The sequence below is a fragment of the Pongo abelii genome, chromosome 14 (assembly GCF_028885655.2).
Source record: "Pongo abelii isolate AG06213 chromosome 14, NHGRI_mPonAbe1-v2.0_pri, whole genome shotgun sequence".
NCBI lineage: Eukaryota > Metazoa > Chordata > Mammalia > Primates > Hominidae > Pongo > Pongo abelii.
Window position 1 is genome coordinate 56,400,707 of NC_071999.2, and position 27,911 is coordinate 56,428,617.

Consider the following 27,911-nt stretch of genomic DNA (forward strand, 5'->3'; position numbering starts at 1 on the left):
TTTTGAGAACCGACAAGTTGGAATAGAAGATCCCAAACTACAGCCATTTGAATACACAGCTGAGACTACTCGTTCTCTTTCTATGAAGACATGCCCTTTCTGAATATCTATCCCATGAAGTTATAAAAGTAGTTGTCCTAGTTGGGCTTAAAAAGCTGGGACAGCTAATAAGAAAGTAAAACTCTTCCCAACAGATTACTTTGGCTGCAAATACCTTCTCTCAATGTTAGCCTCCACGGCAATCATAACATTGGTAAAGAGATGCAGAAGAACTCGTCAGCATATAGAAATCTCAATATTTGAAAGACAATACTACTATTAGCACTTTCAAGGAAGAGAAAAATAACTGCTACACTATCCTGGAATGTCATTCACCACTAAGAAAATACTGGCAGGATTTCTCCTGGGCTCCTTTATTGAGCAATATTCGTTAGCCATGTGTTCCTGGAATCATAGTACAGAATAGTTTTCCATTGCAAAGCAGTACTAGAGAGGATTATCTGCAGATATCAGAAGAAAATCCTTTTCAATAACTCTAATTATAACTTGTTGATTCTACCAAAACATTTGATATATCAGTTACACAACATGACAAACAGTACTGAGTATCTGGACACAGGTATGTTTATCAACATCAAAGGTAACTACTAAGGAAGTAAGTAATATAGTTTTATCGTGTTTCAGAATTCAAAGTCCTATCAAACACACTCCTCATAAGTGAAAATGCTACAAACAACCAGTTTTATCAAACAGCTGCATTAAAAAAAAAAAAGCCAAATATATACACATAAAATTCAATCCAAGCAATCATCAAAAATCCTAGACCGTTATCCAAAAAGACTACACTACAAACACATTCATGACACCTCAGACAATGGCCTGGACTTTTATTAAATGAGACCCAAGGATATAATTAAAATCATAAATTAATGTAAAATGATCATATATAGCTCAAGATTTTCATTCATAATATATCTATTACTTTTCTTTCCTAACTCATAACATATGGCTAAGTGATGAGCTGTCCCAGAGAACAGTATTCCTACATTTTTCTGACAAACAAGTTATAAGAAATTGGTTCATTTGGGCCTATACATACTTAGCCAGGTCAAGAGACAGTATGGCACCACATTTTTCCTGCCGCTAGGAAAACTATTTTCTAGGCTCAAAACAACTTTACACTGGGATTCTTCCTAAAATTCACAGATATAACGTAGGAGCCACACCCTATGCCAAATCATCCATAAGATCCTTGAATTCAGTCATTCAAAAATGAAATTATACTATAAAAATTCACATTATACAAGATTTGACACACGAAAGGTAATATTAACCCTTCCCCTGCTTTAGTATTCCTACACACTTAGTATGTATCCTTATTTTATCATTCATAAAACCATTTAATAGGTGATTTCCCCCATAATACTGTGAACTTAAATATTAAGAACCAGATATGTCCTGTTTATCTTTGTTATCCTCATTGCCTAGAAATGCTCTGGTCATAATAGTTTTTCATGGAACATTGAATAAGAACAGAATACCTAAAAGACACTTATATAGAAAGCTGAAGTAGACAAATAAGAAATCAGATAAATAGAAGGTAAATTTTAAGAACACACAAAACTAGAATCAAGCAAAAAGGCAGCAGCCATATCAGGAAGAAAGCACTGGTCTGGAGGTGCTGGAATGTCTTTGGAATTGATAAATTCTAATCTAGATTTTGGCAGTAACAAATGTTATAACCTAAGCAAATCACTCTGACTCCCTGGATCTCAATTTCCTCATTTGTAAAATATAAGACTAAATGAGTTCTATATTTCCTCATATGATATAAGGATGATTTTAAAGCAGCAAGAACATTTACTCCTGAAAAACAGCACCAACAGAACAGATATAATATACAATGTTGGATAACATGACTCTTAAGCAAAGGATATCATACAGGTGGAATTATACAACTCCATAAAAAGTAATAGGTCATACCAACAGCAGCCACAAGCCAAACAGGAATTATGTACACACATCTCTAATGTGGAAATTAATGACACATTCATACACTGAATAAATCTAAAAAAGAATCAAGTTCTGCCAGAGGCAAAGGTTGAGAGATGTGAAAAGACAGAGATATAAAGGCAAAATTGTTATTCCCTAGTAGGAACCAGAATACAGATCATATCTAGCATTCATGCACGTGCACAATACACACACAGAATAACAATACAAAAAGCATCTTTATGCTTTTCTGTGAATTGAAAAGTTCCTTAAAACAAATTCCATAATTATTTCGGCTAAAATATTTCACAATATCTCACAACATTTAGCAAAAATTAATCTAGGATAACTTTCTCATTGCTCCAACAAGAGAGTCTTGTTGGTACATTAAGAAGAAAACATGCAGAGAATCAAAGACATTCCTAAACCTTGAAACAACTCACCGGCCTATGTTCCAACTTCAAAATAATTTACTTTTGCTTTAAAACAAATGAACCTTCCACCTCAGATAATAAGGTGCAACAGTAATCAGTTTTGAACTCAATGACTACCAGATTCAATACACCAATGTTTATAATCAATACTTTTTAAAAATACAGACTCTGTTGTCAATACTATGCTAGTATTGTAAAAGATAAAAGAGAACTAAAAGGTAAGATCTCTGCCCACAGGAAAATCTTCCTAACCTTACTAGCAAGGTAGTTTCAGGTTATTATAAACACATTGCCCTATTTTTCCAAAATCCTTCCCAAGGAAAGACACAGGAAGAAAGGTGAGCAATTCCAATACACATGTATATTTCAAGATATTTTTAAGCTAGAAGAGGTCCCCACAAAACAAATTTTACAAACAAAACAGATCCAGACATATGGAAACAAAATACATTGTACCCCAAAGGGCATTTCTACAAAGGCAGTAGACAGCACCTCAAATGCATCACCTCGCACATAAGAATACTTTACAACAGAAAACAGAAATGACTTCTCAAGCAAAATCATTATGGATAAAAACAAAACAAACATTCAAAAGACTTCTAATTTATTAATATATAAAGTTGAATGAAGCTGTTAACTATTATGTGTCCTATTAAGAAGAAAAATTAATTTGAGAGCTTCAAATTTAAAATGACTTTTTTTTTTCTTTTTTTTTCTTTGAGACGGAGTCTCGCTCTGTCACCCAGGCTGGAGTGCAGTGGCACGGTCTCAGCTCACTGCAACCTCTACCTCCTGGGTTCAAGTGATTCTCCTGACTTAGCCTCCTGAGTAGCTGGGATTACAGGTGTGCGCCACCATGCCCAACTAATTTTTTTGTATTTTTGGTAGAGACAGGGTTTCACCATGTTGGTCAGGCTGGTCTTGAACTCCTGATCTCATGTCTGCCCGCCTCAGCCTTCCAAAGTGCTGAGATTACAGGCGTGAGCCACCATGCCCGGCTAAAATGACATTTTTATTGCTTGCTTTTTATATAATCCACGTCTACCTGTTTCTCAAAGTAGCAGGACCATAATTGGCTATACATGTCAACTAATCTAAGAAAGCCCAAAAGCCCATCAAGTTCAGCTACGGAGCATTCCAAGGCTACTGATTATATATAGACTATAAATTATTTAATCATGGATTATAATCTACCTAAATTTTTCAGCTCTAACTCCATGAATTATATCCTAAATTCCCTTTATTATCAACTGTTCAAATAAAACAATTTTAGCTCTTTTCCCCCAAATAAGAGCAGAGAATTACATCTCTTTAGTGATTCCAATGCCTCATGAAAGAATAATACTAGGTACTTTTCTTTACAGCCTACTAAGTACTTTCATATACATTATTACAGACTTCCAATAACCCTATGAAGTAAGGCAAATGTTATTCTCTTTATTTCATGGAGAAGGATAGAAATTAGGAAGTCAGGTCACTGGTACAAAGTTTACTGCTAGAAAGTAGATAAACAAAGACTAGGACCCACATGCCCTGACTCCATGTCCAATTTATATTCCACAATGTCACACAAATAAAGTAATTCTAAAAGCTACTGAACTTAAAATGTATACTTTTCCTGCTTAATTAAACCCTTATAAATACCATGGGAATTAAGATACTAAAACAAATGCAAACAATAAAGCGCCATCAAAACAATCACCTTTCTATATAAGCCCATGTTACAGAGCAGTTCAAATACCATAGTAAAAACACCTTAAAATTAAAAAAATCTATTATATTCATTATACCACACCACAAACAACTCTGCATAATGAATGTTGCTGTACAATAGATAAGGTTAGCTATAAATTTTTTATACAGCTGGGTGCAGTGGCTCACACCTGTAATCCCAACACTTTGAGAAGCCAAGGCAGGTGGATCCTGAGGTCAGGAGTTTGAGACCAACCTGGCCAACATGGCAAGACCCCATCTCTATTAAAAATACAAAAATTAGCCAGACATGGTGGCTCATGCCTGTAATCCCAGTTACTCGGGAGGCTGAGGCACAAGAATCGCTTGAACCCAGGAGGTGGAGGCTGCAGTGAGCCAAGATCATGCCACTGCACTCTAGCCGGGGCAACAGAGTGAGACTCTGTCTCAAAAAAAAAAAAAAAAAAAATATATATATATATATATATATATATATGTATAATATATTTGACTTAGAGAAAACAAAAACGTCCAAAAACCTTACTTTTCCTAGTCTTAACACCTCTTCTTGGCTTTGCTATACCCTAGCCAAGGAGTTTCCACAGTCGTTGGACTGCCAACGACAATCCACTGAAATATAGGAAGAAATTATTAGAATGCTGTTTCCCTTTTTTTAAATCTGAAAAAAACTAAGGAATTCATTTTACTATTTATGACACAGACTAAAACTGTCACCCTCACATAAACTCATAATTACACATACAAATGAGGTGTGGGTATGCTCAAACATTTCTCACAGAAGAGATTCTTATTCAAGAAAATAAGAACACTGCTACAAACAAAGATGGGCCATAGGAGACAGATGACTCTAAATTGCATCAAATAATCAACGAGAGAATCTATTAAAGGTGTTCAATATCCTACAAAAATAAAGGATTGTTCAACTGTATTTGCATAATCCATGTAATATAAGCACAACTTACCTCATCCTGGACTCCACTGGTGGTAGTCAACTTGCTCCCATCAGTAATTGTGATAATTATTGCTGGCTCCAAGAAAAAAGGGTTTCTTCCCTAAAGTCAAAAAACACATTGATCATACAAAGGTTTAGACTTTGGCTTACAAAGTAAAAAGTCAATTCTCAGAACAGCGTATATACAATCTCCCTTTCTAGTTTCATTTTACATGTAGTATGTACCTGTTTGTACATTTTAAAAAAAGATATAGAACGACACATAAACTAAACAGTGATTAACCCTGAGAAAGAGGGATTAGGTAGAGAAAGAGGTGGATTTTTCACTTCTTTATAAATTTGTGTATTGCTTTCATTTTTAGAGGGAGTATATCTGTGTTACTAAGAGTATTTAATTTCTAAAAAGGGACCCCAGTAGTTCAATTCTAATAATTTGATTTTTGTAGATATTACAAGTTACAATAAAAAAAGAACATTTCCTGAGAAACTTTCTTAAAAAGGAAGGCAAGACAGTAGGTGAACATTACCATAAGGTATGCATGTAATCAAAATGTCTAAGCAAATAACTAGGTAAATGATTTGAAAGATTTTAAGAGCTAGTTCTATGGAAATAGTAGGGCTACTCTAAATTCAGCAAAAATTTAACAACAGTACAAGATGAAAAGTTAAAATTAAAAATGGTTACCTAAAGAAAATGCTTGGAGAGAAAAGTACAAAAATAGTGGTAGCAAAAGCAATGGAACAGAGTAGCACGGGTTCTCAAATGCTCTATATGGAAGGTGAGATAACTTCAATAGCTTCCATTCAAATCTCTGGCCAACCCACTCTACTAGCACAATGATCAGTTCTAGGCGACACATCTGGTAAGGGACTAAGACAAACATAAGCTTGCCTTTTACATATAAATGGCTCCCATTTGAGGGACTGACAGAACTAAGACCAAAGGATATAAATTTCAAGAGGGTAAACCTTGTATTTGAAATCAAAGGTATCAAATTCTCTGCCACTAATGGTACCAAGAATTGAATGAACCTTTCTTGGATAAAATGTAGAACCGTGTATGACAATTTCTTAATGTGCATATAAGCCACTTGGAGATCTTAAAATGCAATTTCTGATTATGTCTGGGATGAAGACTAAGATTCTTCATTTCTAACAAGACTGGCAGCTAGAAGACACTAATAGCCACAGACCATACTTAGAACAACAAGAATGTAGAAGAGTTATAAACATAATATTCTATGGTCCTATAACCTTTCTCTTACAACTCTCAATTCCTAACATATTATAATATATACGCAATATTTATTGAATGAATTCAGTTAATTATATGATTATAACCTAATCATCATAAAGTGGGAGTGGGGGACACGTAATAGATTGTCTTAATCAAATCATTCAACTTGTAAGTGACACGTGCACTTTTCTAATTGGTGCCCAAGAAAAAAATGGTTCTGGGGTAGAAAGATTCCTTTGGTTAAATAAACTTAAAATATGTTAGATATAATCTCTAGAAGATTCTAAATGCATAGCAGCATTAAAATGTCACAGGAGTCTTGCAGGGAGAAAACATGAATTAATTTATCCCTCCTTTTCCTCTGTAATATTCATGTTAAAAAGAACTCATTTTGGGGAATTATTACATTACATTATATTGTCTCTCATACCATTCACCCCCAAAATATATAATAAATTCTAATAATATAGGTCTTCTCAGGCAATGTTCATTCCCAACTCTTAGCTTTGATTGTTTCTCTAAAGTAGAATGCTTTTCCTCTTCCCTCCTCAAACCTACTCAACTCCTACTCATTCCTTAAGGCCCAGTTTAAATCTCTGTATTTTCCACGAAGCCTTCCCTGATTACTACAGCCTTTAGTAATCACATCTTTCCATCTCCATATTCTAATAGTGGTAGTTTTTACACTTTAAATTCAATAAATAAGAAGGTAAATAAAATGTTTCTTTAAAATTGGATTTGAGTGGTTCCATGGAGCACAATTTGAATAGCACTTCCCTACATCTATCCTCCCACCTTTTCAAATAATTTTTAATTTAAATATGAATTTAAATGCACACCATCTTACACAATGTGAATATATCTAACACTGCAGAAGTATACACTTAAAAATGGTTAAGACAGTAAATTTTGTTGTGTTTACAATTTATTTAAAAAAAAAAACACCATCTTGTATTGCTTGCTATTTTTTCACGTGTTTGAATACGTTGAAGGCAAAGAATATGTCATATTTCTTTCCACACCACTAAGCAGATACTGGGCACAAAACACTTCAACTTATTCGTTGACTCACTGATTATAGCTTAATACAAATCAGCCTGGGTTCACAGAACCATTTAGAATTACTCAAACTTCAACAAGATTCAAAAAATGTATGTTACCTTTACCTCAATATAAATGTGTACTCCCCAAACTCAACGCGTAACAACTCATGAATTTTCTGGGCTACTAGGGTATAAAAGGGAGCACTACCTCCCTCTTGTGTCTTTCAGCCATCCACTATGTACTCATTCGTGTTGGCCATTCAATGATTTGAGTGGTTACTATTAAGTGTATGATACATAATCTTTACTCTCATACATAATAAACATATGTACACATAACAATAAATCTCTCTCTTGGTCTCTACCAGTATTTTAGCTCAAAAATTGCCTAAGGGAGATAAAGAAAACCAAGAGGTCCTAATAGCTTCGAAACTATATTATCTTGCTTCCACCCTTAAGCTAAACTACTTTTGTTGACTTGGTGCCTTTCAAAAACAAATTAGCAAAGCTCTAAAAGCCACCACAGCATGGATCAAATACTTGTAGTAGGGTCTTCTATATCACTTCTACATTTTAACATAAAACAAAATCAGTCTGGGCACGGTGGCTCATGCCTGTAATCCCAGCACTCTGGGAGGCCAAGGCACGCGGATCACTTGATGTCAGGACTGCGAGACCAGTCTAGGAAACACTGTGAAAAACCTGTCTACATCAAAAAATACAAAAATTAGCCAGGCATGGTGGCACATGCCTGTAGTGCCCAGCTACTCGGGAGGCTGAAGCAGGAGAATCCCTTGAACCCAGGAGGCGGAGGTTGTAGTGAGTCAAGATCGTGCCACTGCACTCCAGCCTGGGCGACAGTGAGACTCCGTCTCAAAAAAAGAAATCAGATTTTCTGACCAAAAGCCTGACACCCATTCACTTTTATTCCTGTATAAGCACACTGAGAATTATCTTTCAGAGGCAAGAGATTAATCATACTTCTAATTAAAGAAAAATAATCTACCATGTAGCAGACTCATATAGATGATGACATCCACCCGAAAGGTAATACTTTTTAAAGGCCCATGTCTACAAAATTAAGTTAAAATATATTAAAACTTAACAGAAAATCTGAGTTATTAAATTTAATTAAGCTAAATTCAAACACTAAAACCAAAGTTACTTTTTCTTAGACAACAAAACAAAGCTTTTAGTTGAAACTTGACTAGTCTTACACAAAATACTCTCCACAGAGGATACCCTTAAACGGGCCTGAAATTACTATAACAGTAACATTACTCCTATCGTCTTGATAATAACAATAAAGCACTTATCTCATTTGACCCTAAAAAAACTTAGTGAGGTAAAATATTCAGGGAGATTAAATGATATAACTCAAGGTGGCCTAGATGGTGGCAAAGCCAGAACCTTATTAAGCTATTCTAATTCTAAAATCCACATGGTCTTTCTGCACCACCTGGAGGTCCTACTGGCAGCTGCTAAATTCTCTTGGACATAATTCCATACTAACCTGGATTGTGCCATATTTACCCAACAAGGAATGGTATTATAATCAGATTGTTTTGTTTTTAATATATCCTTTCTGCAATAAAATTAACTATAGTAAAACTATTCCTTTACTTGGTAGATTCCTGTGATTCTGTAATTACTTAGCCATCAATTTCTTCATGTATAAAATCAGTGTATCTTCCCCCAACACAAACACACTGAAACAAAACACAATATATACTAATGTTTACTTTTAAAAACGATATAACTTCAACTTTCAGAGAGTATATACACAAACACAAGATAAAATAATAAGTTCTTTAGTGACTTTAAATTTTGGAAAAGTCAGATAAAGATCAAACATAGAAAAGAAAAAAGAAAAATATAATTATCCTCATTGTACCAATTATCCCCTGCCATGCCTAAGATTCTTTCCTCTCTAAGATTAAAGAGCTTAGTCAAGAATCACACTAAGAAAAGCAATAATCAGTTACTATAAAAATTAGAATAATGATTAAGTTAATGTAATTTATACACACAAGGTTGTTTTATTATTTCTTCAGGAAAAATGTACCCCCATCTCTATTATATAAATATTTGACATTAACAAATTTATTTAAGCATGAATTTCTACATCACTAGCAGAAAGTGAACACGTAGCTCCAAGAAAGTTTTCTTATATACTGTTTTGTACTGTTCCTTGCTGCATGTCATCTTTCTCTGTCAACATTGTTTACCCAGCAAATTAAAAAAGTTTTAGTTGTCTGCCAGTATTGTTAAGATTTTTGTCATGTTTTACAAAAAAATAAAGTTTTAACACCTCCAAAGTCTAAATGAGAGTTACAACTTAATTACTACAACATAATGTTATTCACTATCTGGTGTCAAAGCCTATGCAATTTAATAATTCCCAAATCCTTATATTTAAGAGCAATTATTTTACATTGTTATTCCTAAGTAAGGATGTTTATAAAGTCACTCAGTTGGGAGACAATCCTTTAGAATTTCTGTCAATATTCACCTTGGCCATAAAGTTATAAGTGGCCTTTATCATAACCATAATGATATATTTAAAACAAAAAAAAAAAAACCTAAGCTCTGCTACAACAAAGACAGCCAGTAGAGGGACTAAAAGTTTACTTTTGCTATTAGCAGAATAAATTCACGTTTTACTCTCAGAGCAGTGGTTCCTGTCATAAAGAAATCCAAACATATCACTAGAAAATATAATGCAAAATATAATGTTCTAGCTCTAGAGCTACTTACTAACAGGAGTCAATCTTTCTGTCATTAAAAATTTTTCATTTTAATTTTGGTCAAAAACCTCAAGTAAGAGTTCTGCCACAAGATAATATAAAGCAAAACCTTTTACTTCACTTAAAATTTCCTATTATAGTTCTCTCAACAACCAATTACCATGGTGTTAAATTATTCAGTTAAAGCATAAAATCTCAATAATAATAAAATTTAAAGAATTAATGTAAACAGATATTATCTATTAGAACCTATGTTATTTTTGAAAGAAAATGCTTTTGAAATGTTACAACAAATTTTGAAAAAAAATTTTGAAAATATTAAAAAAAGGTAATTTCCTCCAAATATAAACTAAGCTGATCTCAGGAAAACAATTATTTTCACTTACCTAAGAAACTGAAAGTGTAGTGGAGGAGGGGCATAGGAATGTTACCTTACCCTTAAATGGGTCATAAAATCTTCTGAAGTGCTAATCATGTTTGTCAAGTCGATAATTCATTGTCATTAATACTGTTAATTTTTTTAAAGGTGGAGGAGGTTCATTAAATTATGGGGATAAATACACAAACTGGGTAATAACATATTACAAACAAAACAGAATTACTTAAGTCAATAAAGGCCTGACAGGCTTACATTTAAATCAGTATTCCAAGGCCAGAATTACAAATTTCACTTTTGTTTTAGATTTCAGTAAGATTATTATTTTTATTGTTAAAATCTCAAGTAGTGTAGTATAAATGAGTATTTTGATGTCGAACTCTAAAATATTCATCTTAAGACATTAACCCTTGTAAAACCTTTGACCACACAAAAAAGATCTCTGAAGGATACGTTAGAAACTGATTAGCCATAGTTGCCTCCATAGAAAGGAAGTAAACAACTGTGTAACTTTTTATAACACTTCAACTTTTTTTAACCATGTGCATTTATTGTATGTTCAAAACAAATACTCTTCAAAATTAAAAATGTGTTTGGTATTCTAAAATAAAATCTGCTAGTATATAAAAATCTGGTAACAGAATACATTAAGGTCTACAGCTACAGAAAACATGTTAGAATTCCACAGTATAAGAAATATATTTTTAGTTTCAAGTAACTCCGTTACACGATTGTGTTCTGATACAATTCCTTTATTCAACCACATAATTCCTTATGTTAAAAATACAACAGCATTAAAAACAGATGGAATACTATGACTTAAGCAAAAGTAGGGGGGAATTCCATATATCCGTTTTAATGTAACGACTAAGGAACTCCATCATGGAATTTGATTTAATAATAGACTGAAGAGTAATAATGTAAGAAATCGTAAGTCACCATAAGAACTGCAGAATCACTGAAGTTTGACTTTGTAAAAAAAAAAATTAACATTAGGGAAATTCAATAATTGATAGGACTAAGTATAATTACAAAAGACAGTAATATAAACTCAATATATCTGAAATATTAATAATTTGGCAGAATTTGAGTTTTATACTTGAACTGGAATCTAAAGTTTGAATGAAATTAACAAACTGGTCTGGGGAATGCCTAAAAAGTAGTGCCAGGCAAATAGTGTTTATGCTGGCATATAAGGAGTAATTAAGCTATCAGAAATATAACTTTACTTAATAAACAGTAATATTCTAAGAATCAATACATACATTAGATGGACTGGGGCCAGGCATGGTGCCTCACACCTGTAATCCTAGCACTTTGGGAAGCCGAGGTGGGAGGACTGCCTGAGGCTAAGATTTCAGGATGAACTGGATAATAATAACTTGGGAAAATTTTATTCTAGTGAAGCATGTAATAAAAAACATGTTAGAAATATGTTTTTTAAAAATAAATGTATAAATAAAAACCAAGATGTGAACATATTTTCAAAGATAGGTGAATGGAGTTATACAGCAATAATGGTAAAATTTAATTTGACCTAAAAGAAATCTGTCTAGTCTCTCAAGATTAATCACCTCCTTGAGTAGACTGCTACAAAATCTACAGATGCTACCTTTGTAAGAGTCTGGTTAAATCCATCTTGAACTCAGCACTGAACTCAATTTTAAATACTGTCACAAGCAGACCTTGAACGTAGGGCAAAGAAGCAGATAAAACCATTCTGGTTACTTCCTTCTACACATCACACTACAAATATGGTCTCAAAAAAAAAAAAAAAAATCAATTCACACACACAACTGTCCTACAAAAGAAGATGGCATTCTATGACAGCCTTCTACATAAATATATTAAAGGCTACAAATGAAAATGAAGAACTGCCTAATAAATGTTTCAGATCAGGAAAGTTAGCAATAAAGCATTAAATTTTAAAAAGGGAAAAAAATTCATGATAAGCACTTGGAAAACTGACAGTATATTGTTTCCCATATGCTATGGCTGAAGGCCAATCTGAAAATAATTGGGTAAGGCATAATGTGAGGCCGGGCGTGATGGCTCACACCTGTAATCCAACACTTTGGGAGGCCGAGGCAGGAGGATCACTTGAGGTCAGGAGTTCCAGACCAGCCTGGCCAACATGTTGAAACACTGTCTCTACTAAAAATACAAAAATTAGTCAGGTGTGGTGGCACTTGCCTGTAATCCCAGCTACTGGGAAGGCTGAGGCACAAGAATTGTTTGAACCTGGGAGGCAGAGATTACAGTAAGCCAAGATCATGCCACTGCCCTCTAGCCTGGGCGATAGAGCAAGACTGTGTCTCAAAAACAATAATAATTAAAAAAAGACATAATGTGAGATTAGTTTTAAGGGGCCCTGGTTCGTAAAAAATGTGGATTTTTTGTTTTCAAGGAAAGAAATGGTACTAACCCAACTTTGCTAAGATTTTTTAAGAGGAGACAAATTTCTCTAAATCCATTACATAGTACATGTACGGGAGTAAAAGTTTCTAAGAATCCTTTCTTGCTAGATTCTGACTGAAACATTTATCGATGCTTGTGCTAAACACCTTCCCAAGTGTTTATAGATTTAAAATTTTCAAAGTAAATAACATTTTCCGGAAACAAAAAAATCTAACTACATAATACTTGTGCCTATCATTAAAAAAAAAAAAAAAAAGTTTTATAAGCCTTCCTAACTATACATACAAATCCACCAATAGTTTTACCTTAGAAATGCACTTCATGAAGAAGCAGATGTCACATATAGATGACTGCACAGATTGCTACATGTTTTAGAATGTTACTATAGCTCATTAAAATGGAAACTTTAAGAACATGGCAAGATAATCCTTTGTTACATTAAGATTTACATTCACTATAATCTCATTTGTGATGAGACACTACCCATTCTGAATTAACAATAAAATTTAAAATACAGACCTTCTATTCTTTCTACTGCCTATTTAGGCCTGATCTTGTGGATGCAATCTCTTGGTTTTTCTTTCTAACTTATTGGTTTAAGAAATGTGATTACACAAAATTCAAAATTTTACATTCATTATTTCATTACCTGCCAAAGTATATAAATGAGCAACATAGTTCACAACTCAGAAATTACCAGAGGACACCAAGACATCATTTTGCTAATTCCTGATAATCCAAAAGTACTGTAGCTTCTCATTGTCTTGCAACATCACCCACTGTCACTTGCAGCCTGATCTTTCACACTGCATATTCAATTATCTTCAATTCCTTATTTAAAAGATTGTTTTCAATTATTTCAGAATAATTCTGTTATTAGATGTTTCCAGTGTTGAAACCCCAGCAAAAGACTGTTGTTGTTTCCTAGTACCTAACAAGGTTCACTCACTTTAAGACAAAGGGAAAGTTTTACTGACACACCAGCATCAAGTCTGTCATTTCCTAGCTGCAAACTGCATCACCTAATAGTATACAATTACTTTTTCTCACATATTCAGAACTGTTATCATGTCCATAATAAAGTTTTATAGAAAATATAATCCTTCCAAGGATCTTCACTAGGAGTTCCACACCTCATCTGGGCAAAACTAATAGAAGGAAGATGTCAAAATGTCACAGATAATACAGGCAATAAAAACAGGTTATGTGAAGGCTAGAATAATTTTTGATACGACTAATCACTAGACTGACATATATTTGTCCTTTGGTTACAACTAATCCTCTTAACTGTAAGATTTTTTAAGTTATAGTACTTTTCATGTACAATTCTCTCTCTCCATATACCAATAACCAAATTTCCAATTATATATGCCCTTCAAAAACAAATCTTCATATAAAAAAATTCTTCCTAGGCCTATCCTGTCTTTTCCTACACAAATCTACACGACAAATAAAAGGAATTATATATTTTACACTTGACATTTCTTCTGGAGGAGAGCACCTCCCCTAAACCCCCATCCCAACCATCACCAACGTGAATTCTAAAATATACAAAGTCCTAGAAATAAACTCTAAATTTTCTCAAAGAAGTTTAAAACCTTTCTTGAAGGTTACTTTAAATTACTTGAAAATTACTTTAGCTGGAAAAACTGGATAGCAACTTATGGCTTCTCATGATGGATGTACAGTAAGACACCACACAATGTTTTGGCCAATGACAGACCACCATATACATGACAGTGGTCCTGTAGGATTAAAATACAGCTGAAAAATTCCTACCACCTCCTGACATCTTAATGATCCTGATCCTGTGTGGGCCTAGAATGAGTGTAAGTCTTAGTTTTTAACAAAGGCCGGGTGCGGTGGCTAACGTCTGTAATCCCAGCACTTTGGGAGGCCAAAGGGGGGGGGGGATCATGAGGTCAGGAGATCAGGAGGTCAGGAGATCATGATGGCTAAGACGGTGAAACCCCGTCTCTACTAAAAATACAAAAAAAAAAACCATCAAAATTAGCTGGGTGTGGTGGCAGTAGTCCCAGATACTCAGGAGGCTGAAGCGGGAGAATGGCGTGAACCCAGGAGGCAGAGCTTGCAGTAAGCAGAGATCGCGCCACCGCACTCCAGCCTGGGTGACACAGCAAGACTCTATCTCAAAAAAAAAAAAAAAAAAAAAAAAAGTTTTTTAAAAAATAAAAATTTTAAAAATAGAAAAAAGCTTACAGAATAAGGATATAAATATTTTATACAGCTATGTTTGTATCTTAAATCTTACTAAAAAGAGTTAAAGTTTTAAAACTTTAAAAGTTTATAAAGTTACAGTAAGCTAAGGTTAATTTATTATTGGAGAGAGAAAATTTTCTTTAATAAATTTAGTGTAGCCTAAGTGTACAGTTTATAAAGTCTACAACAGTGTACTGTCCCAGGCCTTCACTTCACTCACCACGAACTCACTCACCCACCCAGAGCAACTGCCAGTAATCAAGCTACATTCATGGTAAGTGCCCTATCTAGGTATACCATTTTTTATCTTTCATACCATATTTCTACTGTATTTGTCAATGTTTGTATCTGTTTGGACACATGAATGCTTGTAAGTGTTAAAACTGCCTACAGCAATCAGTACAGTTACATGCTATACAGGTAGATGTATAGCCTAGGAGAAATGGGTCATATACCATATAGCCTAGGGGTATAGTCATTTATCCCATCTAGGTTTCTGTAGGTATACTCTATGATGTTCCCACAACAGATCTGCCTAATGGTGCAGTTCTCAGAACCTATCTCCATTGTTAAGCAATACATAACTGTATGATAGGTTATGGAACAATCTTAATTCTGTTTTTGTCAAAGGTTTCAGACTAAAAAGCTTTTATCCTGTTAAGTGTTTACCATAATACTGGAGATGATGATCATCATCATAAATGCGCTCCTACCATGTGCCAGGCAGGCACTTTTGCTAGATGATTAACAAATATTACTTCTAATCCTCACAAAATTTAAGCGTTGGTATAATCACAATTCTATGGATGAGAAACTTGATGCTCAGAGAGATTAAGGGACTTTTCAATACAATATAAGCTAGTGAGTGACAGAACTAGGCACAGCCAGTTCTAATATAGCAGTTCTTTCCCTACTACCATGCTGCTTGTTCTGAAAAAAGCAAGATTAAAAAAACCTCTAGTACCCCATAATTTCCATTTTTAAAATTCAAATAAGAGAAAATTCATAAAAATGATTAATAGGTTGTGTTACAATAATAAATTATGTTGTACATCCCTTAATCTTTATCACAGTTCTACAAGATAGGTCTTTTCATTCCATTTGTCTAATGGGGAAAGTGAGGCTGAGAGGTTATATGACTTCTCAGGTCATGAGTGGAATGGAAATTCATAAGTGGATCTGGTCTTATTTTTCTGAATCTTAAGACATAATGCTTAGAAATTTTCAAAACTACCTTAAGTTAAATGAAAACATGGTAGTTAACTCATCAACTCTCCAGGCAAAAAGTTATAAATGTAACCCTAATACTGGTTGGCATACCACATTGTAAAAATCAACTAATGAACAAGGTTAATAGCTCTATATTAACTAGCTACACATCAGAAACTTAAACTATAAAGCACAAAATCAAAAAGTGCCATTAAATACTTATGTATATTATTAGAATCTAGGCCTTAAAGTAATTACAGTATAAAATCCTGTCAACTATCCCATACGTCCCCAGGCCTAACCACCCCCCGCATTTTTTTTTTTTTTTTTTTTTTTTTTGAGACAGAGTCCCACTCTTGTCACCCAGGCTGGAGTGCAGTGGCACAATCTTGACTCACAGCAACCTCCACCTCCTAGGTTCAAGTGACTCTCCTGCCTCAGCCACCTGAGTAGCTGGGATTGCAGGCGTGCACCACCATGCCTGGCTAATATTTGTGTTTTTGGCAGAGATGAGGTTTCACCAGGCTGGCCAGGCTGGTCTTGAACTCCTGGCCTCTAGTGTTCCTCCCTCCTCAACCTCCCAAAGTGCTGGGACTACAGGTGTGAGCCACAGGGACAGCCCCTCCTATGTTTTTGACCATGATTTTTTTTTTTTTTTTTGAGATGGAGTTTCGTTCTTGTCGCCCAGGCTGGAGTGCAATGGCACAATCTCAGCTCACTGCAACCTTCGCCTCCCGGGTCCAAGCTATTTTCCTGCCTCAGCTTCCTGAGGGTGCCTGTAGCTGGGATTACAGGCACCCGCCACCATGCCCAGCTAATTTTTGTATTTTTAGTTTCACCATGTTGGCCAGGCTGATCTCAAACATCTGACCTCAGGTGATCCGCTCGCCTCGGCCTCCCAAAGTGCTGGGATTACTAGGCATGAGCCACCGTATCTGGCCATTGATCATGATCTTCACTCTGCATTGCCTCCTAACCTGCAAGGGTTCTGGGTTCTCAGTAAACTTTTATTCTTCAGATGCTACTACCTCTAAGAAGTCTTTCCTGGTTTATCTCCTAGATCGGGGTCCCCAACCCCTGGACCCCATCAGGAATGGGCAGCACAGCAGAAGGTGAGCAGTGGGCAAGTGAGCATTACCACTGGGGCTCCGCCTCCTGTTAGATCAGCAGCAGCATTAGATTATCATAGGAACACGAACCCTATTGTGAACTGTGCATGCGAGGGGTCTAGGTTATGCGCTCCTATGAGACTCTAACATCTGATGACCTGAAGTGGAAAAGTTTCATCTGAAACCATCCCAACCACCTCTACCAATCCATGGAAAAACTGTCTTCCACAAAACCAGCCTGGTGCCAAAAAGGCTGGGGACCGCTGCCCTAAATTCATTTACTTTCTGCCAAACAAAGGGAGGAAGGAAAACAACTAAAGCTAATTTTGTAACAAACAGTACTTAGAATGTTACAAGAAAGACTAAATGTAACAGAGACAAAATGAAAAGCTTAGCTTTCAAACAAGAACTGAAAGAAATCATACTGCATTACAGAACTATAGACAAAACTGAAGAAAGCAACTCAGATCCACTGCTTATACATTTAAATAAAATGTTATTAAATAATATACAAATTCTTAATAAAATCTCCATAACTGTTCTATCACCAATTACAATTTTTTAAAATATTTCATAAATGTGAAGAAATTAAGCCTCTGAACCTTCCTAGGCCTTTTCTTCACCTACAATATGAGGAAAATTGAGTAAACTTCTAAAATCACTTCCATTCTAAAGCCCTATGAAAATAATAATAAAACACAGAAAGTTTAATGAAAACTTCTGTCAGTAGATGCAAATGTTCAATTTTTTAAGAGTGTATATTTTAAAATTCACTAAGCTTCACACTTCAGATTTGTTTAAGTTACATCTCAATAAAAATGTTAGAGATCAGAAAATACAAACCAAAACAAAATTTTTAAAAAATGTAGTATTTTGTTTAAAGTCTGACAACCATGGTAAACTTTTATAGACTAATAGTAAGACTAAACAAAAATAAAGTTTATATAAGGAAATTACTTTTTTAAGCTGAGTACAATGGCAAGAGCCTGCAGTCCCAGCTACTCCAAAGGCTGTGCTGGGAAGATTGCTTGAGCCCAGGAGTTCAAGACCAGCCTGGGTAACATAGAGAGACTTTGTATCTAAACATTTTTAAAATTAAAAAGCCCCAAAAGACAAGAAAAGTCCACCAAGACTAATTTAATTGTAGAGTATAAATCTGAGTCTAGGTTATTATGGCCAAAAATCATTTTATATATTTGAGAAACATTTCAAACTATAAAATATTATATAATCTCTTTGGAGAAATCTATGACATGAACATGACTAAATAAACAATCCTTTTAACTAATTTTGACCACAAATGACCTTAATTCAAAATACACAAATAAGTCCAATGATGTCAAATATTAGATTTGTTCCTGATCTTTTAATTTCCAGCTGTATATAATACATAATTATCGATATTCTCCTATATCAAAAGAAAGCAAAATGCTCTTTAAAGGAGAAGTAGAATATATTATTTGGTTTTTTGTTTTGGTTTTGGTTTTTTTTTTTTTTGTTTTTTTTTTTGAGATAGCCTATTGCCCAAGCTGGAGTGCAGTGGCACCATCTCAGCTCACTGCAACCTCCACCTCCGGGGTTCAAGCAATCCTCCAACCAGGACTCAGGAGTCCTGAGTAGCTAGGACTACAGGCACATACCACCACCCCCAGCTAATTTTTTTTTTTTTTAGTAGAGATGGGGTTTCACCACATTGTCTAGGCTGGTCTCAAACTCCTGACCTCAAGTGATCCACCAGCCTTAGCCTCCCAAAGTGCTGGGATTACAGGCGTGAGCCATGGCACCCGGCCTATTTTTGACTTTTGTATTTAAGATTTGTTTTGAACAATTTCTAATTAAGAATGCAATAATGGCCAGGCGCGGTGGCTCACGCCTGTAAATCCCAGCACTTTGGGAGGCCGAGGTGGGCGGACCACCTGAGGTCAGCAGTTTGAGACCAGCCTGGCCAACATGGTGAAACCCCGTCTCTACCAAAAATATAAAAATTAGCCAGGGGTGGTGGCGGGAGCCTATAGTCCCAGCTACTCAGGAGGCTGAAGCAGGAGAATGGCTTGAATCTGGGAGGCAGAGGTTGCAGTGAGCCAAGATCACGCCATTGCACTCCAGCCTGGGCAACAAGAGTGAAATTCTATCCGCCCCCCCCAAAAAAAAAAAAAAAAAAAGAATGCAATAACATCCTTAGGATAGTGTTTTTCATTTTTCTTTCTTTTTTTTTTTTTTCAGATCATGACTGGAGAATTTTTTCTTTTAGAAAACAGTTTTAGAGTATAAAATTCTGAAGAAATATTTTGCAAATGTTTTAAAAGAAAATAAAATCTGGGTTTGGGGATATTCCTTCTCATTTAAATTATGCCAACATTAAATTAATGCTCTATAGGAAATAAATCATATCCATTTTGTACTACTTTGAGCTCAGTTAAATCTTATTAAACTATCCCTTGATTTACCCAACAGATGGGCTCCTAAAAGGTCCCCTGCAAATCAAACTTGTGTAAATCTCATCTAAAACGCACTAGGGGGAGCTCCCTATTTGAAAGAATCCTAAAGCATGTGCTTTTTTCACATAAGTATTCTTGCAAAAGAATGACTTTCTGACTTATCTGCTAAATTATTTAAATTGTTTTAACACTTCTTTAAAAAACATCATCCTATGCTTATTAAATGCCACTGAGACAACTTTGGCCAAGTTATATTACTTTTCTTTCACACCTGCTTTTCCTGGGATACAATACAAAGCCCAAGGAAAAACATACACTTCGTGATACTAATAGATGTTTAAAGCATGTAATAATCAGCCGTAAAGATTTTTATAATTTTAATTTCAAATTTACAGCTGAAAAAATAGAAAACTAGCGGTAGACATACTAATCTTTTGGAAGAAAAGGATGCTTTTGTCTAGTGAGCACATCCTAATAAAGTACATTTTAAATAAATCATCCCATTTAAATCTCTCATCAATTCTATATTAAAGGTACAATGGCTTCATTATTGCCAACTTGGAATAAGAAGTAGCAGAGGCTCAAAATAGTAATGTGAATGCTCAATGTTACATAATAATTCAATGGCGAGGCCAAGATTGGGATTCCAATTCTCACATTTCTAGCCATTGCTCTTCTTTTACACAATAAAGATGGGGAAAAAACATTTAAGCAAGTTTGACAGGAGAGTGCCCTCTCCACCAACAAAAATTATTGAGGCTCAAAAGTTCAGGGATTTGCAGAGACCATTCAAAGGGGAAAGAGCAGTCTCTTCAACATGGTGGTGGAGAAACTGGATATCCACATGCAAAAGAATGAAGTTGGACCCTTACCTTATACCATATACAAAAATTAATTCAAAATAGATTAAAGACCTAAACAGAAGATATAAAGCTATAAAACTCTTAAAAGAAAACACAGGAGAAAAGCTTCAGTGACACTGGATTTAGCAATGATTTTGTGGATGACACCAAAGGCACAAGCAATAAAAGTAAAAATATGTAAATTGGATCATATAAAAATTAAAAATTTTGCGCATTGAAGAAACAACAGAGTGTAAAAGCAGACTACATAATGGGAGAAAATATTCACAAATCATTTATCTGATAAGGGATTAATATCCAGAAAATATAAAGAAATCCTAAAACTCAACAACAAAAAACAATTTTAAAACGGGCAAAGGACTTGAATGAACATTTCTCCAAAGACAGTGTACAAATGGCCAACAAGCTTATGTTGATGCTTAACATAAATAATTATTAGGGAAATGTAAATAAAAACCACAATGAGATACGACCTCACACCCATTAGGATGGCTAATGTCAAAGTAAAACAGAAAATTGTGTTAGCGAAGATATAAAGAAAGTGTAACCCTTGTGCACTGTTGGTAGGAATATAAAACGGCACAACTGCTACGAAAAACAGTATGGTACTTCCTCAAAAAATTTAAAATGGAATTACAATATGATCCAGTCATTTCATTTCAGGGTATATATCCAAAAGAACTAGAAGCAGGATCTCAAAAAGTTACTTACACAACCATGTTCATTGCAGCACTATTCACAACAGCCAAGAAGTGGAAGCAACCCAAGTGGCTATCAATGGATATGTGGATAAGCAAAATGTGGTACATACAATAGAGTACTATTCAGCCTTAAAAAGGATGAAAAAATCCTGACATGCTAAAACATAAATGAATGTTGAGAACATTATGCTAAGTGAAATGAGCCCATCTAAAAAGGCAAATACTGTACGATTTCACTTAACTGTGATATCTAGAGTAGACAAATTCATAAAAACAGAAAGTAGAATAGAGGTTTCCAGGGACTGGGAGTTACTTGATATAGAGTTTCAATTTTGCAAGATAAAAAAGTTCCGGATATTGGTTGCACAGCAATATGAATATACTTAACACTACTGAACTGCACACTTAAAGATGGTTAAGATGGTAAATTTTGTCAGGTGTTTCTCACCACAATTTTAAAAATAATTTTAATTAAAGGAATTAAAAAATTTACAAAATACCATTCATCATTGTGTTTCCAGTTTATATTCAACACAGCAGTATTTCAGGTATAGTAATTAACTTACTTTCATTTGAAAAGATGTCTATAGCTTAATAAACATCAAACTCTTATTCATACATTTGTTGATAATCTAAGAGAAACCAAGCACCCAAATGGAAATGGAGTTCTCACTACTTCACCTGCCAGCCTTCAAAACGAAGCCTGTATTTCACACCACCTATTAAATGGGTACTATTTAGGTAAAGGGAAAAAAAGTAGTATTAAAACTACAACTGTATTATCTCCTAAGTTTACAAAATAGACCTTTATGCTCAAAAATAAAATTGGTTAAAATTCTTTTCCCTGAGAATCATTAAATTTGATATTGTACAAAAGCCACCATTTTTCAATGAGGTAAACATTCACCATAGAAAATCCTCAAAAAATTAAGCACATATTTTATCTCCTTTTAAGATATCTGTCAAGGATTGTCTTCACCAAGGGCACATAGTAGGAAAGGTGCCATTCTAACTCCTGGAACAATTTAATCAGTACTAATATACTTCAGGTAGCGGGGGTGTGGAATCAGGTCAGTAACAAAAATGGACTTGCAGGCCAGAGTAAAGATATATTGGCTAATCTTAACTAACACAATTTACTGGAAAAAAAAAAAAAAAAAAAGACAATGTTGAAAATATCGGGCCAGGTGCTGTGGCTCACGCCTGTAATCCTAGCACTTTGGGAGGCCAAGGTGGGCAGATCACCTGAGTTCAGGAGTTCGAGACCAGCCTGACCAACATGGAGAAACCCAGTCTCTACTAAAAATACAAAATTAACCAGGCATGGTGGCTCAAGCCTGTAATCCCAGCTGCTCAGGAGGCTGAAGCGTGAGAATGGCTTGAACCCAGGAGGAGGAGGCTGCGGTGAGCCGAGATCGCACCACTGCACTCCAGTCTCGGCAACAAGAGAGAAACTCTGTCTCACAAAATATATACATATATATTGATAGAAAACAGGATGACCTGTAACAATAAGAAAATGAACTCATCTACATATAAAACTTTAATGAGACCTCTCACATTTTATACATTTCCTAATTTTAGATATTAAGGCTGCTTCAGACTTTCAGCAGGTCTCAAAGGATCAGCATTATTTGAAACTCTGTTGAACACATGTGAAAAACTTATGTATCAAATTTATCTGCAATGATATGCAACTTAATAAAGTACTGCTATAAATGAAAAGATTGACTAAAGGCTACACATTGTTCCATTACTGTAGAAATATCAGTAAATGGTACTGATTATCAAAATTAAATATTTATAACAATGTCTATAGGCATGGAATTTTTTAGTGGGATATCCAAAGTGCTTGAGGAAAACATTCACTGAGAACCATTCTTTTTTCTCAGCTACTTCACCTTACTAATGCCCTGCAGATTCTGATAGCATCCTAGCTAATAATTCAAAGATGTTTTATTTGTAGGTATGTTAATTAACAAATGCAATATAGATTTAATAGTCTTGTAATTAGTTATGAAAAATCATATATGTGCATATATGTGGGACAATGTGGATATCTACATAAATATAAAAAAAAATTAACCCAGACATTTAAGAAAGTAATTCAGAACATTAAAGTCTTCAGATGTTCTATAAAATATATACGTTCTACCTTCCACCTAACCTTTTCTCATTTCCTTCAACTACTAACATTACATACAAGTATTTCGTACTGTGAACGCCACAGATCCTAGTATAGAGCAGGAAAGGGGAAATACTTATGTAAAGACATTGAAGTTACAAGATAAATGTATTCCACAGCAAACAGGCAGATACAAAGTACTTTTACAAAGAAGAAAACACATGAACAATATTCAGTATTAAATATTTGAGACATCCAAAATTCCTAATCATTTATCCTTGTTGTGAAAAGAAAACATGCAATGTTTAAATCAGATAGTTTTATGATGAAAAAAATCTTCTGGAAGAATGTTTTCTTCCAATTCAATACTCTTTACTCAAATTATCATTTTCATTTGAAAACAGTGGCTTATTTTAATGCTAGTGTCATTTTTAATGTGCCAATTCAAGACATAAGCATTAATATTATGCTTTGCAATCTTTGCTGATTCATCAAAATAAGTGAGAAGCATCATCCCTCCCTGTTATTAAATTAATAAATCCTGACATGCAAAAACATCCCAATCTCCAGGTTCTTCTCTTGGTCAAAGTGGTAACAGCACAGGACCACCTTTCCCGCAAACTTTTGGTAAGCCTTATAGACAAGAACTAAAGTGTTCTCTGGGGGCAGATATCAACTGGGAAAAGGAAAATACAGGTTTAAATTACAAATGTCCTCAGCCTCTCCATGACAAGCAGTTTTTCGAAGGAAGCAATCTAAGAAGTATTTTAATAGGTAGTAGGAGGTGAATACGTCCAAATGCCTTGACCACTTACGAAATGTGATGCAGAAAAAGAGGAAACTAATAGTTCTGCCATATGCTAACAACATGACAACCAAATAAAGGTAACCAAATAATGGCAAGTTTTAAATATCTCTTTGAACTCAAAGCGGTAAGGATGAAAACCTTAAGCAATAAGACTGTGTTGCACTACATATCACAAAGGAATATAAAAGAGAAAGAAATCCACTATTTTACAGAAACAAACCAAAAAGTTCATTGCAAATCTACCTAAATTACTAAAAGTTGCAAAACAAAAGCAGCAGAGACGGGAAAAACATAAAAGTATTAATGTGGTAAGAAAGTACATATTTACCTAATTAAATGATGGAAGTTCAATTTGGTAAGCTCACTCTGAATTTCAGTGTACATTTTAAATGTTATAGAACTAAATTCAGCTATTTCCAAAGACACTTAAGCACTGAAGTTATCCCTAAGAAGCTTAAAATTTTCTGAAACAGAAACAAGTCCATTTCCTTCAATAGGAAGCAAATACAAGTTGTAGTCACAGAAAGAATTTCCCTGAAATGTATGAAACTCACAAAACTAGGGACTGTGGGACTTGGGAAAAGAATACAACATATACCCAATATATAATTATAGGAATAGTGCTTTTCACTACAACATAAGAATTGAGCTCCTTGGAAATAATATTCCTTTGTTACATGTAACATTATACATTGTTCAGTATCTTTTATTTCCAGGGCAATAATATCATAAAATGTTACAATGGACCACCTTGCAGTATTCCTTAGTGAATTATTGTTGATTTAAAGCTCCTCTCATCCTCAAATCATGAAAGTTAAGTGCAATAAAAGGACTTGTGGGGGTTAAGAAACGAAGGGTTCTTTCATATTTTCCAGCAGTCTTTTTTTCCAAGGGTTTGGAGTTTAAATCAAAACTCTGGGCCTGAAATTTAATTCGGAATTCTTCCTGCAATAGTTGTTAACTGTGTATACTTCAAAAGAAAACTTAATGTTCTCAGCCAGTGACTGTACTCCAGTGAAAAACTTCTTACCTTTCAGAATAGTTATACAACATGGTCACATTAAACCCTGATGCAACAAACAGATTAATTTCCTCTAACATCTTTACTAATACAGAAATGAAGAACACGAACTAGTGTCTCTAAGCCACTACAATCGTTGCACATACAACATGAGTGTGGTGTGGTAGGATGCTTTTCCTTTTAGGTCTTTACCGAACTTTCAAGGGATTAAAACCAATGTATGTCAACTTTATAGCAAAAGATTCAGATTCTAATCCTGAATACAAATGCATTTTAGAGGGGGGAAAAAATGAGGGATGTAAAATATATATAGTAGGGTAACAGTTTTGCCTTTGAACAATGTGCATATTCTATTTTAATTTGGAATGTTTTATACTTGCATTTCATGTTATGTAGTTTTTGGACTGGACTGTGTTTTTCCACAAAATGAAAAATCAACTATTTTGCCACCTTATTATTCAACCTACCTGCCCATAGTTGTCTATGCCAGTTACTAATCTATTTAAATTTAATAAATCAAAAGCTGTCCTTAGGGATTGGCCAAGAGTCGTAAGTCCTTCAGCCTGAAGGTTTTTCAGTTCATTCATAAACGTTGCATGGTTTTCTTTCCATCCAGCCTGAAAAGAAAAATGTAAGTTTTTTTTTTCATTTTTTAAAGCCATGTACACAGAGCCGTTATAATCTGACGTTCACCAAGTAGCAGCTTCACTTTTGGTTGGTTTGGCTTGGTTAACGTGTTAATACTGTACCGCTGCTGAGGAAACTCTCTTCCAAAGGTGGCCCAGGAATAACCCAGCTTCCTCTCTAGGTTTTGGTAGTTAACTGCCTTAATACTTTATAACTTCACTGACAAATTTACTACCTAATCTAATACCCAAAATCTGGGTATGTGAAGGTACTAGTGGAAGCAGATGGGAGCCGGACTTAGGAAGTTAACCTGCAGCTGTCCCACCGGCCCTCTTAGGACGAATCTGACAAGACCAATCCTGGCAGCCCCGCATCTGGCTTCCGGGCCGGCCGAGCCGATTCCCCTTTAATGCAAACCGGGGCTGTGCGCGGCCGGGCCCGGCTGTCACTCCGGCTAACTTGAATAAATATCCCCCACAGTTCATTGCTGCCGCTCACGCCGCGGAGGGGAAATGTCGGCCATGTTGATAGCAGCGCCGCCGCCGCCGCCGCCGCCGCCGCGGGCCGGGCCGGGAGGGGACGGCGGTGGCCCCGCGACTCCGCGCCGCGCTAGGACGCTGCCGAGCGGGGGAGGGGGTGGGAGCCCGCAGGGAAGAGACCTCAGCGGCTGGGAGCGCAGCGGGTGGGGGAGGGGAGCATAATGAAGGGTGAATGGGGGGGGCGGGGAGGGCGAGCGTGGAAGGAACAGGGAAGGGAAGGGAGGAAAGGGGGAGGGCGAGGGCTGTTACCTTGATAGCATAGGGCGGCTCTTCGAAAGTGACCAGCATATACCTGTCTCCTCTGCTGGCAGGGTCCCGGGCACGGAGCTGCGGGACCGGAGGAGGAACAGGGCAGGCGAGAGGGAAGCACAGAGGCGAGGTTACGAGGCGGAGAAGGGGCGCCCAGCGGCCCCGCCGCCCCCACAGTACCGCACACGCAGCGGCCACCCCTCCACGCCGTCCCCCACACACAGATCGCTCCCCACACACCGCCCGGGGCCGGAGCCCGGGCCCCGGCCAAGCCTGGCTCGCAGCGCCCGCCCGCCCGCGCGGTGGGGGAGGGGGTCCCCGAGCCCGGCAGCTCCCGCAGTCAGGTCCCCGACACCCCCGCCCCGGCCGCCCTCCCCCACCCTGCCGCCCGCGGGCCGCCGGGCCGGGGTCGCCGCCCGGGCTCGGTCAGTCGGTACCTTCATGAAGGTCTCTACCGCGCCTTTGGCCGTGTCCAGGTAGGTGGTGCCCAGATGGCTGCGCTGGTTCATAGAGGCAGACGTGTCTATCAGGAACAGTAAGATGGGCATAGTGCTGGCCGGGGACACCGGGGCCCGAGGTGGTGGAGAAAGAGGAGATGGTAGAGGTGGAGGCGCCGGTGGCGGCGACCGCCGCTACGCGGGGCGGGGGAGCACGGCCCCCGGGAGGAAAACACCGTCTGGGTCTTTCCTCCGGCTGCGGGGAGTTTCTCCCCCGATAGTTGAGAGGAAACTCCCCAGACCCAGTCCTCCCCGTCGTACCCCCGCCTCCGCCTCCTCCTGCCTGCCTGCCCGCTGGGGCGGGCGCCCAGCCGTCTGTCTGTCGGTTCGTCCCCCCCGCCTCGGGGGTCCCGTCCCCGCTCCCGGCCCCTGTGTGTGTCCCAGCGGGAGACGGGCCTGGCTCCCCACCCCACCCCCGGTACAGGGAGTGGGGACCTGGGAGCTGGCGAAGAGGGGAGTGGGCTGAGGGGAGATTGGCCCTGGGGCTGTTGGGAGAAGTTTCAGGGACTCCCTCCGCACCCCGGCAGTGTCACCACTTTCTCAGCCCCTCTCGCTACTGAAGCGCTTTTCTCTCTCACACTCCGGTTTTAACT

At 36.6% G+C, this 27,911-nt stretch overlaps 1 protein-coding gene and 1 long non-coding RNA gene across 5 annotated transcripts in view; one reads left to right on the forward strand and one right to left on the reverse strand.

The window, feature by feature from the left end:
* INTS6 (integrator complex subunit 6) overlaps positions 1-27,887 on the reverse strand; it is a 118,225-nt gene extending 90,338 nt beyond the window's left edge. For all 3 annotated transcript variants that reach the window (XR_010136786.1, XM_024257704.3, XM_024257703.3), the window contains exons 1-4: positions 27,259-27,887; positions 26,822-26,899; positions 25,874-26,023; positions 5,102-5,191 (exon numbers count right to left, since the gene is read on the reverse strand). Coding sequence is in view for 2 of the 3 variants with exons in the window: in XM_024257704.3 (XP_024113472.1) it covers positions 5,102-5,191; positions 25,874-26,023; positions 26,822-26,899; positions 27,259-27,369 (429 nt within the window). In the remaining variant the exon portion in view is untranslated. The remainder of the gene's footprint in view (positions 1-5,101; positions 5,192-25,873; positions 26,024-26,821; positions 26,900-27,258) is intronic.
* The window catches only part of LOC100935816 (uncharacterized), a 90,589-nt gene continuing 89,571 nt past the window's right edge, over positions 26,894-27,911 (forward strand). For both annotated transcript variants that reach the window (XR_010136787.1, XR_008512689.2), the window contains exon 1: positions 26,894-27,297. This is a non-coding gene — a long non-coding RNA (uncharacterized LOC100935816). The remainder of the gene's footprint in view (positions 27,298-27,911) is intronic.